We start from the raw sequence: 18,154 nt of genomic DNA, 5'->3' as shown, positions 1-18,154 counted from the left end.
ATATTTTTAGGAAATAAAAAATACAGGCCAAGTGCCAAACCATTCAGGATGCCAGGACAACAGGCATAAATAAGACAGGACTGAGCAGGGCAAATTGGGACATATGGCCATTCTAAAATAATATGCTCACAATGCCAGAGCAGTACAGAGACGGAAGGGACTAATTAGGGGTTCATTGGTATTAGAACTATCATTTGACCTGGGCCTTGGAAATGATTAAGAATTTATGGAATTTTGAATGTGGACCTAAGTGTTCCAGGAATATGGAAGGGTGTTTGCAAAAGAAACAGAAATGTGAAAGGATGCTGTCCTGGTGTTACTGATGGGATGTATGCAAACGAGAAGTAAGGGTGAAACTGGCTGGTAATCCTGATGCAAATTGTGAGGGCTTTAAATGCAATCCCCAAATTTGGAAGTTGTGACTGTGCGGCTATTAAAGAATTTTCAACAGAGGAGTGATGACTGGCTTGTATTCTTAAAACATCAGGCAGGTGGATATGTGGGAAAACGTCTGATGGGAGCGATAACGAAGCAAGTGGCTAGTCGATTTCTATAGCAATGCAGACAGTAGTAATGAGGATGGGGATACAGGCAGGGGCCCGATGCTGTCCATTGAGGCTGAATGACATCAACCTCTCAGGGATAAGGGATCCATTTTTTAATTTTTTTTTTTATTGAGAATTTTAAACAGCCTAAGCTTTGGATTTTGGTATTTTGAATTACCCAGCAGGGGCAGATTCTTAACAGAGAGGTCAAAGACTGAAGAGTATAGAAAATGCTCTGTCAAAATCAACTATTCTGTGGGCAAATGACAGCATGATACTCAAGATGTCCTCCCTGCAAAACTAAAGTGAGACAAGCAGATTACAGTTTAAGCAGGGGATATAGAGGCTACTGCTGAGAACCAAGGACAGTGCATAGGACAGCATGAGGTGCAATGTCAGACTTAAGTAGCTCTGATTAAGCAAAAGAGCTTCGCAGACTATGACACCAAGAAACTGTACAAAGAATGAATAAATCATGAAATACAAGGCATGAGGCTGCTGCTAGTGGCTTGATGATGATTACCAAATTGGTATGTGACCTACATTTAAGGTGAATTCATTTTACACCAAGTTCAGTGAAATATCTTTCATTGGTTGCATTTTGTTGTTTGAGACTGATCTGCTTCTATTGCCTGGCTCTTACCTTTTTTGTAATTTATTATGTGTCACTCAATAAACCACCGTTATTTCCTCAAAACAGGAATGTACATTGTGATGGTGGGGAGAGTGCGGATAGAATAAAAGCCTGACAACAAAAATGACACATTCTGATCTGGCCACAATGGTCCTGCTTTATGCTTGTTGTCCAGCTTGACATATAGTTTAATAGTTTCTACTTTTACTCTCAACATTATCTTAGACTATTCAAATAAACTCTATGATCATCCCAAAAGTAATCGTTATAAACATTTAGGGAAACAAAGGAACTCTGAAAAAAATCACAGCTGGTGCCTGAGAAGGGACTAAAGTGGCCCTGGCTGGTTGGCTCAGTGTTGGCGCGTCAGCCAGGCGTGTGGAAGTCCCGGATTGGATTCCATCCAGGGCTCACAGGAGAAGCAACCATTTGCTTCTCCACCCACCTCCATCCCTTCTCTCACTCTTTCTATTTCTCTCTTCTCCTCCCACGGCCATGGCTCAGTTGGAGCAAGTTGACCCCAGGCGTTGAGAATGGCTCCATGGCCTCACCTCAGGCGCTAAAATAGCTCAGTTGCCATTGGAGAAACAGTCCCAGATGGGCAGAGGATTGCCTCCTAGGGGGCTTGCCCGGTGAATCTCAGTTGGACACTGCGGGAGTCTGTCTTTCTGCCTCCCCATTTCTCACTTAGGAAAAAAAAGGAAGGGACTAACGGGGCAAAGTGACGTGGAAGTCAAATTTGACATAAAGTAGTGGTTTACTGGCCTAGTTTGCTAACAGTCCCTTTTAGTCATTTTCTTTGAAAATTAAATGATTTTACATAAAAATACTTATTTCAAGTTCCACTTCAGAATTAGCTTGCCTACCTACAGGACAGAGAGGGCAACTGTCCCTTTTACATGGGCATGTGTATGGTCCAGCTTCCCTTCGTTCCTCCTCAGGGCTTCGCTTGCCTGAATCACGTGGTTTTCAACGTGTGACCTGAGACCTCCTACTTGGGAGCATAATCAGGAACAAAACTAATTAAATTGTAGAACTTCATTGTAACTAATAATATATAACTAAAAGCTTCCTATTTCCTCCGGCACATTAATACATGCATCTCAATAATAATGACAACGGAATAATTATAATTACTAAGCATTTACTATGCCCCAGATGTAGTGTAGAGCTCTTCAAACTCACGCGGATTTGAGTCACAGCTCCAGGCACTGCTAGCATATAACCTTGAACAAATTAACTCACTTTCTAAACCACAGAATACTTATTTGGGAAATGGGGGTGACATACATATTTCAGATGGCTTTTGTGAGGATTAAATGAATGAGATCATGTATATAAAACACTTAATATGGTTCTTGACTTACAAATAAGAACTCATTTATTAAAATAATTTTTCAGATTTGAAATCTGGGCCCTTGGAAAACTGTGTAAACATGTTTGATCTCCAGCCAAGAGACTAATTTTCATTAATGATGCTATTTACAATAATATTAACCATTAAAGTAATTTTATTTTTTAGGGTAGGTTTTTAGTTTCTCAGATCGGTAGTACAAATTTTTATGCATCTTAAAAGAATATTATGAAAGGCAGATTTAGTAAAGATCTGGTATTTTACATATTGTTTCAATAACTTTAATATTCCTAATAAATACAATAGTTATAAAAATGTATTGCTAATTTCAAACAAAAATCTGCTTTAAAATTCCCAGAAACTTATGAAATAGCCTGTTTCTCTTAAGCAGATGCACTTGGCATTCACAAACACTAGCCTGAGGCACTAATTAATGAGGTGGATTTTTTTTCATACATTTAATCACAATAACCATTTAAATGTAAAACATTATACATTACTAACTTAAGGTAAAGGAAAAAAATGTTAGTTTCCAAACTATAATTAGAATAAAGTGAAACTAAACAGCAGTCTGACATTGTTTTTAACTTCAAAAAAAGAGTTGCACAGTAGGAAACAGAATATACAAAAATGAAAAATATTTTCTTGGTGTTCCAGAATAGAAAATAGTTATATTCACCATTTGCACAATATTTTTCTAATTTTTCATACCATTTTTTGAAAAGATATAAGTACTTCAAGTGCAAAGTTACAGATATTGACTCTTCTTCCTTGACTTACACTTCTCACAGAACCTTGGTTTACATAACACAAAACAATTCATTTCTGTTAGTTAATTATATTAAGCAATTGTACTCCACAAACAAAATGTCTGCCGATTTTTTAACTAGTTGTTTTTCTAAAACAATCTGTTTTGTGGAGAGTCAAATTTCAAATGTCCTTTATGCTTTTTCCATTTTTTTTCAAAGGATTTAAATTATACATTTATTCATATAATGATAATAGTTCACTGGGTACCAACTATTTACCCAATACCGAGTATTGTACGCGTGACCATGTTACATCTTAGTAACTTATTATTGAGATGAGCATTATTATTCCTATGTGAATTAGAAAACTCAGCCTAGGTGATGAAGCCAGGTGCCCAACGTTAGCAATGAGTAAGGAGGTAGGACTTGAATTCAGGCCTATTTGAAAAGTACTGGTTTGTACTCTTTTTATAGATGATGTTGAAAATTTTGAAAAGTTTCTGTTAATAAATTTTAAACACTATACAATTAGAAAATCTATTAGATAATTTTCTTAAAGTGACAATGAATGTTGTTAATAGAAGTAAAATATAGCAATTATAGATTTTAAGATTTCATTTGATTTTCTCCAACCATAAACACAGAATTTCTTTTGGAGAAAAACATATATTAGTTGCATATCAGTGTCCTGTGGAAAAAAAGTGGTGAATAGTGGTAATTACTACTAATGTATGGCATTTCACGACCATGGGCAACCTTTAATTTAAAAGTAAATCTAAAATACTTTGTCAAATTAAGATTTTTAACAGAAGAAAAATAAAATTTATAAAAATGTAGAGTTGCTTTTTTTTGTTGTTGTTGTAATGGTGAGTATTCATTTTCTTCTGTACCTACAAAGAATTCACATTTTGAAATATACAGCTTTATGGTAAATCCAAAATGCAAGCTTTCTCATGTAATTATTTCATTTGCTGAACCATAACACCAAATATTTTTTTTTAGAAAATTCATTTGACAATTGGAGAGACAGTATCAATGATTAATTTATTAATTCAAAGTTAAGTGCACTTTTTTTTGCAAATGTATTTTACCTTACCTGCAGATTAATAGGAAGATTAGACACAAATATTGAAAATCATTAAAGTTTTGAGCAGTAAAATTAACAGAACTATTTGACTAGCATTGCTATTTTGCAGTTAAAAAATAAAATAGTAACTCACTTGAAAACTGAATTGCAAATCCAGATTTGCTGATATAAAAATCTGTGTCAAACTGGATGGTTACTATATTGAGGGTGCTATGAATTCCTTCAGGAATAAGAGATCCACTAATTTCCTTTAAAAGCATCTCATTTTCTGGGGGACCATCCCAAACTCGGAGTATATCATGTGATGCTTCTGTATCAAAAGCAAGAAACTGGAGGCTGTGGGCGAAAAATATATCTGTGATTATTTTAAGCAAAAATTCAGTTTTAAATAAAGAATATAACAAATATGCATTATGGCCATGATTTGTTATGTTTTATTCTATCAGATAAAAATGTAAGCAGGATATATTACCTTAAAAAATTTTTCTTGAACAGTATAATTTACTTCTTTAAAATATGATTAAATGTACTACTATATCATCTTTGCAAATTACCCAAATTTTAGGAATACATTATTTATGATATTTATTAATTTCAACTTTGGCAATAGAAGGTAACATTTATGGAGGATCTGGTACATGCCAGGCAGTGTCCAAAATGCATTACATTGTTTTTTCTGTGTACTTGGTATAATAACCCTCTAAAGGCAGGAATAACATTTATTTCAATTTTATATATGTGCCCCAAAGGGTGGCAGAGTCATTAATTGAACTAAAGTTTTCTGACTGTCAAGTACATAGTTACCAATGTTTAAGGTTAGTGTGTGTAGGTGTGTGTAGGGCAAATGAGTTTGTAAAATCTGTATTTTCTAAGTTTGCTCACTTTTCTTGTTAAAAATGGCTGCTGCCCAGGCGAATGGTGCTGCCAGGTAAAACCGCTAATTATTTTCCAGCTTGGGAAGGGCCATTGTTATGCTAATGTGTGGTGGAGGAGAGTTTCAGGCCAAAAAGTTTTAAGAAGGAGAAGGAGAAGAAGCCAAGATGGCAGGGAAGAAGAGAGAAGGCAGTTTCGCAGAGTAAGAAATCACGCTGGCAGATGGGGAACCAGAGGTGACTGAGCTGGTGGGGGCCTTTGATTCTAGGAAAACCTGGATGTGTCAGTAGCTTGTGAGTTCTGAATGAGTGGGTTTGGAGCTCTGTGTGTGTTTTTACTCACTAGCTGGGTAAGAGGCTAGACTAAAGGAATGGCCCACCAGTTCTTGGCTCCGCAGTTTCTTTACTGTCTGCCTGAATTCAGTGAGAACCTGTACAGGCCTGGCTGTGATGGCTGCAACTACTGGCCATACAGTATGTTTGTTTTATTAGAATTGAATGAAATTAATGCCAGGAATGCAAGAATAATTCACATTCAGAAACCAGTCAGTGTTATAACAATGACATACATAAGAAAGAAAATCACATGAACATCTCAATATACAGAATTTTTTTTTTAAATTCAACATTATAATTACCCAGCAATCTAGGAGTAAAAGGGAACTTCTTTAATGTGAAAAAAATATTGTTTACCCATCCTCCAATAAGTGAATAAAAATCAAATTGTTTTATATTAAATGTATTCTTCTTTATAACTAATCTAGACAGAATTAGTAACATATTTATTGTAGCTAGTGTCAAAAATTATAAATCCAATTATACCAGTACTTCAACTCTTTCTACATATATGTATATATCATGTTATGTTTGATATGTGAATTGTCACAACTTTAAATGAGTTGCAATTTAATATCAATAGTGTTCTTTAATTTTTTAAAAAATTCAGAATTTTGTTGAAATAAATATTTTTAGGTTTTCTAATTCTAATATTTAAACAAAACAATGCAAAAAATATATCTATACTAAATAAAATATGGTGAGGGTTGATCTAGTATAGTCCGTTTTGAGTTCTGTAAACTTTCTTGAAAATATAATATACCAGTTCATATCAAACAACATACCAGTTTACATCCAAGAATGAGTTCAGTATACCTTTCAGCCTGTTTTTTGACTGGCAATACTTCATTTCTATAACCACTCAGAAGCCTGTCTGAAGTTCTGTTTATATAAAGAATCAATCTCTAAGGTTAAAGTCATTGTTTTGTGAGCAATAACACATTAGCTCATATGTCAAGGACAATTTGGTCATTTATTTATCCATTCCCAGCCATAACCCTCATATTTAACCTAAGACTGAGAGCATGTGCTAGCGTGAAGATCTGATTGTTGTTGATTTAGAAGGCAATGGTTTTGCTCCCATCTAAAGGGCAGTGATGTGTATGTAGCCACCTAACTACATACAGCAGGAAAGGAAAAATCAAATCTGAGTAAAAGAGCAGAGAACAGATGCTCCAGAAATATGCCAGAAAAATGCCTAAAGTCATGGAAGGCCTGGAGTAGTTACTGAGTCTTTCCTCTAGTCTTATTTTTTTCTAAATGTTTGTGAGGCTAAATATTTGATAGTTACCTAGACAACTTCACATATGTATCAAAATGGTGGACTCAGCATCTCGAGTCATCAAGAAGAATTAAATGAGTGCCCAAGAAACAGAAAAATTTCTTACCCTCTTATAAATATGAAAAGATTCTCTCTAAGGGTTTATATAAGCAGCCACTGTGACCCCAAAATCAATAAATCATGCTTATTAATACTTTTTTTTCATATGTTTAACAAATGAAAAACAAGTTTTTTCGTTCCAAGGTTAAAAATATTGAAAATATGTTAAGGTTGATTGATATTGTCCTTAGGGGCTCATCAGGAAATCCAGATTTCTTAATAATTTTGAGAAAATGAAATCCATTTACCTGACAATGTTTCCAGGATCCACCTCAATCATCCACATGCAGCGCAGATTATTGTCATATGGGAAGGGGTAACCAGGAGACAAGATTCTTCCTGATGATTCTCCTTTAAAACGACCTCCACATTCAGCTAATAAAAAAAAATAAAAATTTAACTCACAATTTAATGTCAATCTTTGCAAAAACAATCTACAAACTTCACAAGCAGATAGATAGAATAGTGTGTGTGTGTGTGTATTTACCAGAAGGAAAATGAAAATTGATGCCCCTCTTCTTGAAAGTATATATTTGTATATACTTTCTCAGATCAAAGTATTAATTGAAAAACATATTGCGCAATAAAACAAAAGTGTCAAATTATATTATATAAAAGATAATAAAATGAATGCAATTAGGGATTTCAAAAAAGACACTCAGAAACTCTGAGTTTAGGCTTCCAAACATTTTAAAATGTGTTGTTAAATAATGATAATTTAAAAGGGGGAAACAGATGGCAAGTTGCTCACTGCTAGTTGGTTGCAGGCTGAATAATTCATCATCCTGCTACCCCACCTCTGAGAAAAACTAATCTTTACTGCATCCCTCAGGCCTTCTAGATTTCATTGTCCTTTTATTCCCCTTTAAATCACTCTAAACATTTTCCCTTTTAACCTCCCAAAAGTTAAAGCGCCATTTTTATGAGGTTTCTTACTTCAGTGAAATCTAGTTTGGTTTTGATTTAAGGTGGTCTCTAATTTTTATAAAATTCATCAAATTATAATGTAAGTTTTATCATATAATTACAGGTAAATTTTTATCTTTTAGGGGGACACCCTCTCTATTTTAATACAATATAATATATTGAGATGTCTGCTATGATCTTACTTAAGAAAGTAGATAACTTAAAAAGAACTCTATTCAAGAAGAGAGAAACTAAATATTTTAGTTAGTATAAATATATATTGCTCAAAGAAACAAGAAAAACAGTTTCATATATTGTACATTTGAAAATTCTCCAGATTATTTCCTACCAAAAAGTAACCAAAACAAAGATTACTGTTTCCTTAAATATTTAAAGATACTCTGATAGCTTTCTTGTTCTCCGCATTGTTTTTATCTTACTCAGATTCAGTGACTGAATTAATCTTCTTGGAATATGTTTTCATTTTGTTTTTATTATTATAATAAAGGTCAAAGATGAAGTTTTTAGCATTTGAGAGTGACCTAATAACAGAATCTAACTGTTCAAATTTGCAAGCCTTATTCATATAGATAAATTTGTTTCAAAGATTTTAGGTATTATATTTCATTGTACTATTATGGTTAGTTTTATGAGGCAACTTGGCTAGGTTATAGGACCCAGTTATTTAATCAAACAGTAGCCTGGGTGTTGCTGTGAAGTTATTTTATCCATGTGGTTAACATCAGTCTGATAACTATAAGTAATGCAAATTACCTTTGATAATGTGGTTGGCACTCATTCAATCAATTGGAAGGCCTCATGAGCAAAACTGAATTTTCTAGAAAAGAAAAAATTCTCCCTCAAGTTGCAGTATAAACTCCTGACTGAGCTTCTAGCCTTTTGGCCTTTCTCATAATTTTTAGATCTGTCAGCCACCAGACCTGTTTGAGTCAATTCCCTAAAATAAATAAATGTCTTTAGAAAGATACGTTATAGGAAGGTAGGTAGACAGACAGATAGATAGACAAACAGATAGATAGATAGATCTAGGTAGGGTATTCTATTGATTTTATTTTTCTGGAGATCCCTGACACCCACATTTATAGAGGACTTTGCAATTTTATTTTATATTGTAATACCAATGCAATTTAATCTATAATAACTTATTTTTAAGTAAATAATATACCAATTTTAAAGATGTTATTATTACTTGCAGTTTTTCTCACTTGCTTAACAAAAACTTTGTTGAATAACTAGAATTGTATAAATACATTAATTCATTTTTATCATTTCTTATAATTTATCACTATTACTGGCATATATTTATTATGCAAACAAATTTGATACTTTATTTCTCCAGATTAATTTCTTTTTTTGTGACAGAGACAGACAGAGACAGAGAGAGGGACAGATAAGGACAGACAGACAGGAAGGAAGAGATAAGAAGCATCAGTTCTTCATTGCGGCACCTTAGTTTTTCATTGATTGCTTTCTCATATGTGCCTTCACCGGGGGTTAGAGCAGACCAAGTGACCCCTTGCTCAAGCCAGTGACCTTGGGCTCAAGCTGGTGAGCCTTATTCAAACCAGGTGAGCCCACGCTCAAACTGATGACTTCGGGGTTTCTAACCTGGGTCCTCTGTGTCCCAGTCTGACGCTCTATCCGCTGTGCCACCACGTGGCCAGGCTCCAGATTAATTTTAATCTATTGTAGGCCAAACTGGAGTTATGTGCACTATGTCATATCTTGAATTTACACATAGCCTTTTTTTTTCCTCCATATTTCTTTGCTAGAAATATTGATTGGCATTTTTATTTCAAATGAGCCAGGGTGGTACATAATAGCACTAGAATTCACTTCTGTGAGACTTATATTTGCAGAACAAAAATGAAATAGTGTTTAAAGAAGTTATATTGGTTAAATCCCTCCAGCTTGAAAATTAATTTTTATTTAATCAATATATAGACTTCAGAAATATAATTATCTAGAAATAATCCAAATATTTGAGAAAACATTTCTTATTTGACAGAGGCAAAAACATAGCCACAGAAATATTTAAGGTTAATAAGCACAGAATTTTCTAATCTTCAGCCAGGTAGTAAAGCGACTAATTATTTCCAGTAGAGACCACCATGTGAAATAGAATTTCATTTTCTGTTATCATAGAAATCATCAGCATGACACACCATGTGCCCAACTGCTTTTTAGCTGTTATTCCTGATCATCCAATATTAGAGAAAAGAAAAACAATACAAAAAAAACCACACTTTACCCTTTTCATGAAACCTTGAACAGTTTCAAGCCACTAAGCTTGTCGTGAGATATGTGTAAATGTAAAGTGCACTGATTCATTGCAAACATAATTAAAATTTCCTTCTGATCCCAGACCAAATGTCTTTCTGTTTACATAAAATATTTTCAAAAAATAAAGAATGTCTTGGTTCACCACATAGAGAAAATATATGATTTTTACCATATTTGCTTCATGATTTTAATTTTAGGGACAACAGGCAAGTCACTGTAGACAAGTTTATAGGTGTGTGTTTATAGGTTTCTGTTCCTGTAACCCTTAATAATTTTCTAAGTATATTTCCTATACACATCAATGAATATAACCTCAGAGAGAATTAATCAATGAAATAGTTTTCTCATATTCAATGCCAATGTGCTAATTATTGATCACATTCCACAATCCCAACCTTTATCAATTTAGAGACTATTTTATATCTATTTATATCTTTTATTTTAGATATTACCATCATTATCTATCCAAAATTTAGATACTGTCTGAAAAGAAAGGATGAAGATTATATTTTGGTTAGATCAAAACATGTTTGCTTTCTGCATGACTCTATGCTTTAATAATCCAACACAGGTATTATGGCTTCAAAAGTACTGTGTAATTAATCATAATTAATAACAAAAGTTCCATTTATTAAAAATTTGTATTCTAGCAAGTATTGCGGAGATTCCTTTGTTGACTACACCAACTAACAAGATTAAACTTTGTCTCAAAAGGTTCAAGTTTCCAAAATCCTCTAATTGTGTACTTTAAATATCAATATGTACAGTTTTTCAGTATCAACTATAACTTAATACAATTATTAAAACAATTTAGGTCAATTTAATCCATTATGGGCCTGATATAGAATGGGTTTATTCCTCCATAAACGCCATTAGGAAATAAGGATGACTAAGGCATCACTACATGCTTGTTCCCTTCTAAGGAGGAGTTAGTGTTTTGTTGAAATATTGGGGCTTCTCTTTGTTGCCCTAGTATTTCAACTTGGTACCTATTTGATTTTGAGAGGAAAAAGAGAAAAAAACAGAGGTCTTTACAACACTTTTCCATACACACACACAAACACACACACACACACACACAGTATTCATTAATTGATCTATCAATGGTAGAAAATGATCATTCTCTAGCTTCATGTAAGCTCTATATCTGGTGACACTGTCATAGGAATCTTATGGAAATTGGTTAATTATGTTATATTACATGCACATTAAAAAAGCATATGCATTTAGATTTTTGAATATCTGAGTATATAAAGAAAGCCTTTTTAAGTTATAGGGTATACTTTACTATTTTTTATCTACCTGGCTAGTAGGATAGGCAATAATTTTATATTAAAACACATTTGTTCAATGTGGTTTAATAAATGCATATAATTTGAATCTTAACGTCTTTTTGTAGTGAGTTAAATTTTATATCAAGATAGGAGAAATAAAATGACTGTATTGTACCAGAAAAGTACTCATCAATAAAATTACTGAAAGGGTCCCTTCACCTTTTATTGATTTCCTTCTGATAAATTTGAGTTCATTAACTTTTCTTTTTTTAAAGGTTTTGAAAATGGTATATTTCATCCTGACCGGAGAGCTCAGTTGGTTAGAGCATTGTCCAGAAGCAGAGGTTGCTGGTTTGATCCCCAGTCAGGGCACAGACAGGAGCAGATCAATGCTCCTGTCTCTCTCTTTCTCCCTTCCTCTCTCTAAAACCAATAAATTAAACATTAAAAAAATAGTATACTTTTTAGTAATATATTTTTTAATTTTTATTAATTTTATTGAGATAACATTGGCTAATTATATAAATTTCAGGTGTACAACTTTATAGTACAGTCGTATACTCTTCAACACCATGGATGGACCTTATGGAATAAGTCAGACAAAAAAGGGACAAGAACTTATTATTTCATTCATTTGTGGGTTATAAAACAAAAAGAAACCAATAAACAAGCAAAACAGACAAACAACAAAACACCAAACTCACAGATACAGACAAAAGAATGGTGGTTATCAGGGAAGAAAAGAGGATGAAGGGAGGACAAAGAGGCTAAAAGTGGGTCAAATACATGGTGACTGAAAGAGACTAGGCCTAGGCAGTGGTGAGATTCAAATAATTTAACAACCAGTTCTCTGCCATAATGACCGTTTTAAGTATAAAAAAGCCCCAATATACTAAAAAGTAGTTTATTATTTCATGCATTTAATACTTAAATAAGAACAGTAAAAGAGGTATCAAAATTAGATTATGTTATAAAAAAGTTTTAAAATAGTAATGAAAAAATATTAAATAATACCTGACAAAAAAATTTCCATATTGCTTTTTTTTTTAATTCATTGAGAGGAGGGAAGGCAGAGGAATCGACTACTGCATGCTCCCCGACCAGGATCTACCCAGTTAGCTCCCTAGGGAGCAATGCTCTGTACATCTGGAACGTTGTTCCCTTGCTCAGCAACCAAGCTCTTCTTAGCACCTGAGGCAGAAGCCATGGAGCCATCCTCAGCATCCAGGGTCATCTCACTCCAATTGAGTCATGGCTGAAGTAGAGGAAGTGGGGTGGGGGAGAAGTGGAGAAGCAGAAGAAGCTTCTCCTGTGTGTCCTGACTGGAAATTGAACCCGAGACTTTCACATGCTGGGCCAGTACTATACTTCTGAACCAACCAGCTAGAGTCCATATTGCTCTTGATTGGCATCATTTTTTTCACTTATGGATGGAATGAACATTACTACAGGTGCTTAGAATATGCTGTTGCACAGATGAACGTTAAAAAAAATAAAAAGGAATATAACTTTGTGGTTACCACATTGGGCAGCTGCCCAGGTGCCCACCTTAGAGAGAACCCTCATTACAAGTGCCATTTTAACAACGGGTTCACTGATTGAATAAAAACAACAACAACATAGGTATCAGTTCTTCCAAACCCATGCGAACTGGCTGAATCCCACTACTGGACCTAGGGTGAGCACATCTTAACTTTTTGATTTAAGGTATGAGTTGTGTGTAGACAGAATCATTTGAAAAGGCACAAGGGTATTTTGGTAACATTTCTACAGAAATATTTCATGAAAATTTAAGAGTACCCTACCAATACAGGAAGGCAGAGGGTAGTCCCATGCCCTTCTCTCCCCTGTCATGCACTTGAGAAGGCTACTTCCATGGAGAGTATAGCCTGGATTGCATCCATAAATGATAGTGCTACCAGCAAAGTGGCCTTGGTCACTGATCTTGTATCCAAACTGTGGAATGCCAGGATCTTCACAATGTGAAAGTTCAAAACCTGTGAGACAAATATAAATTTATTAAAGGTAAAATTTAACAAAAAAAATTTACACTCTAGAAATCATTTCTTCCTATTACTACTTTAGCACAGTTGCAATACTCCTCTCTAGTTTATAGTATTCTTTTTAGTCGTAGTTCTGTTGCCATAGTTAATTTTGACAGTAAACAACAGCCATAGAGAGCTTTCTTTCCTTCTTGAAGATGATAGATATTTTTGTATTTTTCAACTGATATCCTATGGTTTATATGACTATATCTTGGCTTGTTTTAGTACTAAGCTTCTTTCCTGTGTCTAGTGACTTACATCTAACAATAGCTTCTGACCATTATAACTTCTGGCAATATATCATCAAAAAAATTTAAAAATCTGGACAAAATATGGGAAATCAAAACTGTCCAAGTAATAAATATGTCCACGGCAAATATAATTTTAGACTGCTTTACTTCTATAGTCTTAGAAGAACATGAAATATTTTCATATGTAAAATATACTTTATCAGGAGGTGATATAACACAGTAAATAGCTTGAAGAACTGAGTTGTCATATTCTGCCTTCTCCACTAATTTCCAGCTCTGAAAAATTCTTAGAGGAAAAAAAGAAAAACACATATTGTTCTCTTACATGTTGTCACTTTGGACTATAAAGAAAATATCTTTTTTTTGTTTCTGCAGAGTTGGGGCTTTCTGCATTAATTTTGCTAAAAACTTGGGACCTTGAGGCCAGAGCAACCTTTGATAAATTATTTTCACAACTATAACAGTAGTGAGAGAATTCTATAGAGATTTACCTACCTTTGGAAGAGGTTTACGCTTACATTTCTAGGGAAAATGAGGCCCAAGACTTTACAGACATCTCCAGATTACAAAAAGAACTGGAGGCACAAGAGGTTAATCTGCCCTTTGGAGAGATGTATTTACATTCTAAAAGTTAGAATACAAACCCAGGATCCTTTCTATCCCATATCAACGGAGCAAAGGTTTTTCTCTCTCCTTTTCAGAGAGGAGGGGGAGATAGCAACTTTAAACAGGACAAATCTATTTTTATTTTCATCCTTTGTCCCTGTCGACTCGTGTAGATTTTTTAATTTGATTTTCATCTTGTTACTACAGAGTTAAGGGCTGGGTCAAAGCGGGGCTGATAGACTAATCATTGTTTTTAATTACACTACCTTAATAATAGTTTGATCTCTCTAGATCCATACCTAAGACCTTGTGTGCACATTCAGAATAAAATTAATAAAGATGGATCAAAGTACTAAGAATCAAAGTACAATGAACTGTTAAGATTTGGAAAGAACTAGAAAACAATACTTCATAACTTAAACCTAACAGGACACTAGTAATCAAAACCTAAAGTGCCCAGCTATGTATTTCTCCTAGCTTTAATATTTTACAGAAAAAGATAATTAGGTGCAAAATTATGTCAATTATGACTTCTGAGACTAGAGGGTGATAAAGAATATTCTAGGTAATACTATGTGAGGGAAAACTGTGATTTTAAGACAAATAATGTTGAAGACAAGGAAAATTTTTGTATCTTAAATCATATGATCATCAAAAAGGTATTTGCATCTCTTTTATAAGCCCACATCCTTTACCAAATCAGTCCAGATTGAATTAGAAAGCAAAAAAGCATGAATTAGTTCACTAATGTCAAATCACTAATTTACGTTATTGGCTTTTAAGAGCATCAAAACATACATGAAATCACCAAAACTTGTTAGCTGCACGTAATGAGTTTGTAACATAATTTTTGTATATTGAGGGATACATTAGCTCTTAAAAAACAAAAGGCTTCTTTCCCAGTCTCTTTTAGGGGATTAAAACTTTCCCTATTCTGTTAATCCATACATTTACTTTGCACATTTTAATTTATTTACAATCATTAGCTTCTTCTGTTTGTTTCCCTACAAACTGAGATGATTTCATTTTTCAAATCTTTTGCACACTGCCTATCCAACACAAATCCTGGCACCCAACAGATGTTCAATAATGTGCATTAATGAATTTGGGTTTCTAGAAGCAATTATCTCTAGGAGACAACTAAAAAAGAAACTAAAATAATGCTGATGAGAAAGTGAAATTTATGAGACAACTAAAAAAATACATATCCAGAAATTTCCCTTATGGATCAGTTTATGAGAGCACAGTTTGGGTGAAAATATGTTAAAATGAGGCAAATGCAAATAGCTTATTTGCATCTAACAAAAGGTTAGAAATCGTTATCTCAAATGGTGCAATATATAAACAGTTGTAACTTTAAAATTTCAGGACATATTATTAATACTTTGCATGGATCTGCGTGCTTCATACTAGTTTTAGAGTGTCCCTGTTCAAAAACTGCAAGATGGTATTCCTTCTTCCAGACATAATATTCAGTTTATCATCCAAGATGCAGCCACTCTTGAGTTTGACCATTTATCATTAATCAAAACAAAAATGTAAATCAAGCTTTCTTTCCAAGGTTTATTATCAAACTCATCCTTCCTTAATTTGAATGTTCTGTAAATGTGGTTGGCAATTGCTGCTGATGAGGTAAAATGGAGATATTCTTTGTACTTTAAGAGAGTTTATATTACTTTGAATTGTAGATGAAAATGCACATAGACAATAGTATATAAACTACAAAGCACAACATAATTTAGTCCAATTTGGTGGAATTATTGTTGCTTATTCATAAATATTCAGAACTGTCTTATCTTTATGGAAACACTCAGCTGCCACTCTTTTCACTGAAAAGCTCAACTACTTGAAACTTAACAATTAAAGAATTGTATGAAAAATCACATATGCTACAAATATTCTCCACTTCTTATGAAATTTACTAGTCTGATGAAACAAAAATTTCTAGAGCACCAAAGTAACTAAAAAAGCCCATAACCTGAACGCTTTTGACTTGCTGAATAACTTTAAGATCAAATTCCTTTCCTGCCACTACATAGTCTATTTCTTTAAGTATTTCGAATTTAGGTTTAAGTTAAAATTTGAAACCTATGAAAGGGTGTCTTCTCACACTATCATATTCTAGAATCATAGTTACTTCAGGTTAATATTAATTTTAATTCAGATTTGTTTTCAGATTAATACTCATAGTAATTGATAAATATTCACATTAACATTACTATTTTTAAAAAATATTGCAAAACAAGTTAAAGTTCCATTTGATTCCCTCCTCAATCCCTCTCTGGCTTTTCCCTACCAGGAGCTAGCAAATATTTTGAATTAGTTAGCATTATCACATATATTTTATATGTTTTTACCACATATCTATATGTCTATAAAAATATGTACTATGTTTTGCAAATATTTATACATTTTATTAATTATAAAATTATTTAAAAATTCTTCTGAACCTTAATTTATTGCTCAGAATTGTCTTTTTTTTTTTTTTTTCTGAAGTGAGAAGCAGGGGCGGCAGACAGACAGAATCCCTCATGCTCCCAAACGGGATCCACCCAGCATGCCCAGCAGGGGGCGATACTCTGCCCATCTGGGGCGTTGCTCTGTTGCAACCAGAGCCATCTAGCGCCTGAGGCAGAGGCCATGGAGCCATCCTCAGCACCCGGGCCAACTTTGCTCCCATGGAACCTTGGCTGCCGGAGGTGAAGAGAGAAATAGAGAGAAAGGAGAGAGGGAACGATGGAGAAGCAGATAAGCATTTCTCCTGTGTGCCCTGGCCAGGAATTGAACCCAGGACTTCCACATGCCAGGCAGATGCTCTACCACTGAGCCAACTGGACAGGGCTTCAGAATTGTCTTTTTACCTTTATATTTATATACAGACACAACACACATCCATTTTCTTCATTTCAACTACTCAGTGGTATTCCACTGGAGGCTTACTCCAAAACTGATTTATTTATTTTCCAGCTGATGAGCATTTATAACTCTTCTGATTACTAATTGCTGTAAAAAGACTGTACTTGTGTGTCCCCTTTCATATGTGTGGTGAGTTTTTCTACAGGGAATGTACTATGTCAGGATCCAAAGTTCATTTTGTCCTTAAAAGTCTATCAGAATCTGCTAGGCTGATATTCAGCTTCTCTCTTGACACACCAAAGCATAAACAGTTAAGTAAATAAACCAAAAGCGATTGTGAAAATGACTGCTGTGCATTCCAGCTGGAGAAACAGAAGGCAAGGTAAATCAATCTGTTTTCCGCCCTGACACTGTGGCTCGGTTGGTGAGCATTGTCCCAGTACACCAAGGTTATGGGTTCAATCCCCAGCTAGGGTACATACAGGAGATGACCAATGAATGCATGAGTAAGTGGAAATGACAAATGGATGTTTCTCTCTTTGTCATTCTCTCTATTCTCTCTCTCTTTCTCAATGACTGGGGCTTGGTCAGGCAAACAGAAGCTACTTTGATATTCTGAGTTGTTAAGATTCAATGTAAAAAAGTTAGAGGGAAAAGTACAAGATATGAGGAGGGAGTGAGGGTCAGAAGAGCACTGCTGGCTTTCAGGAAATCCAGTTTTGAACGCTGCTACCGCATACAACCGCCTGTCAGCAACATGTTCCTGCCTGAAGATGCTAGTGGAAAACAATGGGTTCTCCACCAATCTCCTTTCTGTTCTCACAGGATTTCCTTTACTTGGCAGAGTCAAAGCAGAGATCTTCACTGGGTAGAACATGGGACCTGTAGCTGCCAGGTTTTTCATCTCTACCTTGAGGATATGCTTAGAAGGGCAGGAAAGTGACTGACTATGGA

At 34.3% G+C, this 18,154-nt stretch overlaps 1 protein-coding gene across 3 annotated transcripts in view; it reads right to left on the bottom strand.

The window, feature by feature from the left end:
* CSMD3 (CUB and Sushi multiple domains 3) overlaps positions 1-18,154 on the bottom strand; it is a 1,246,722-nt gene that overhangs the window by 319,124 nt on the left and 909,444 nt on the right. For all 3 annotated transcript variants that reach the window (XM_066265798.1, XM_066265799.1, XM_066265800.1), the window contains 3 exons: positions 13,248-13,439; positions 7,207-7,333; positions 4,503-4,705 (listed from right to left, as the gene is read on the bottom strand). In XM_066265798.1, coding sequence (XP_066121895.1) covers positions 4,503-4,705; positions 7,207-7,333; positions 13,248-13,439 — 522 coding nt within the window. The remainder of the gene's footprint in view (positions 1-4,502; positions 4,706-7,206; positions 7,334-13,247; positions 13,440-18,154) is intronic.

Source organism: Saccopteryx bilineata, chromosome 3, assembly GCF_036850765.1.
Source record: "Saccopteryx bilineata isolate mSacBil1 chromosome 3, mSacBil1_pri_phased_curated, whole genome shotgun sequence".
NCBI classification, from domain to species: domain Eukaryota; kingdom Metazoa; phylum Chordata; class Mammalia; order Chiroptera; family Emballonuridae; genus Saccopteryx; species Saccopteryx bilineata.
Note: the sequence above shows the minus strand (reverse complement) of the source record. Positions and strands in the feature narration are given on the sequence as shown.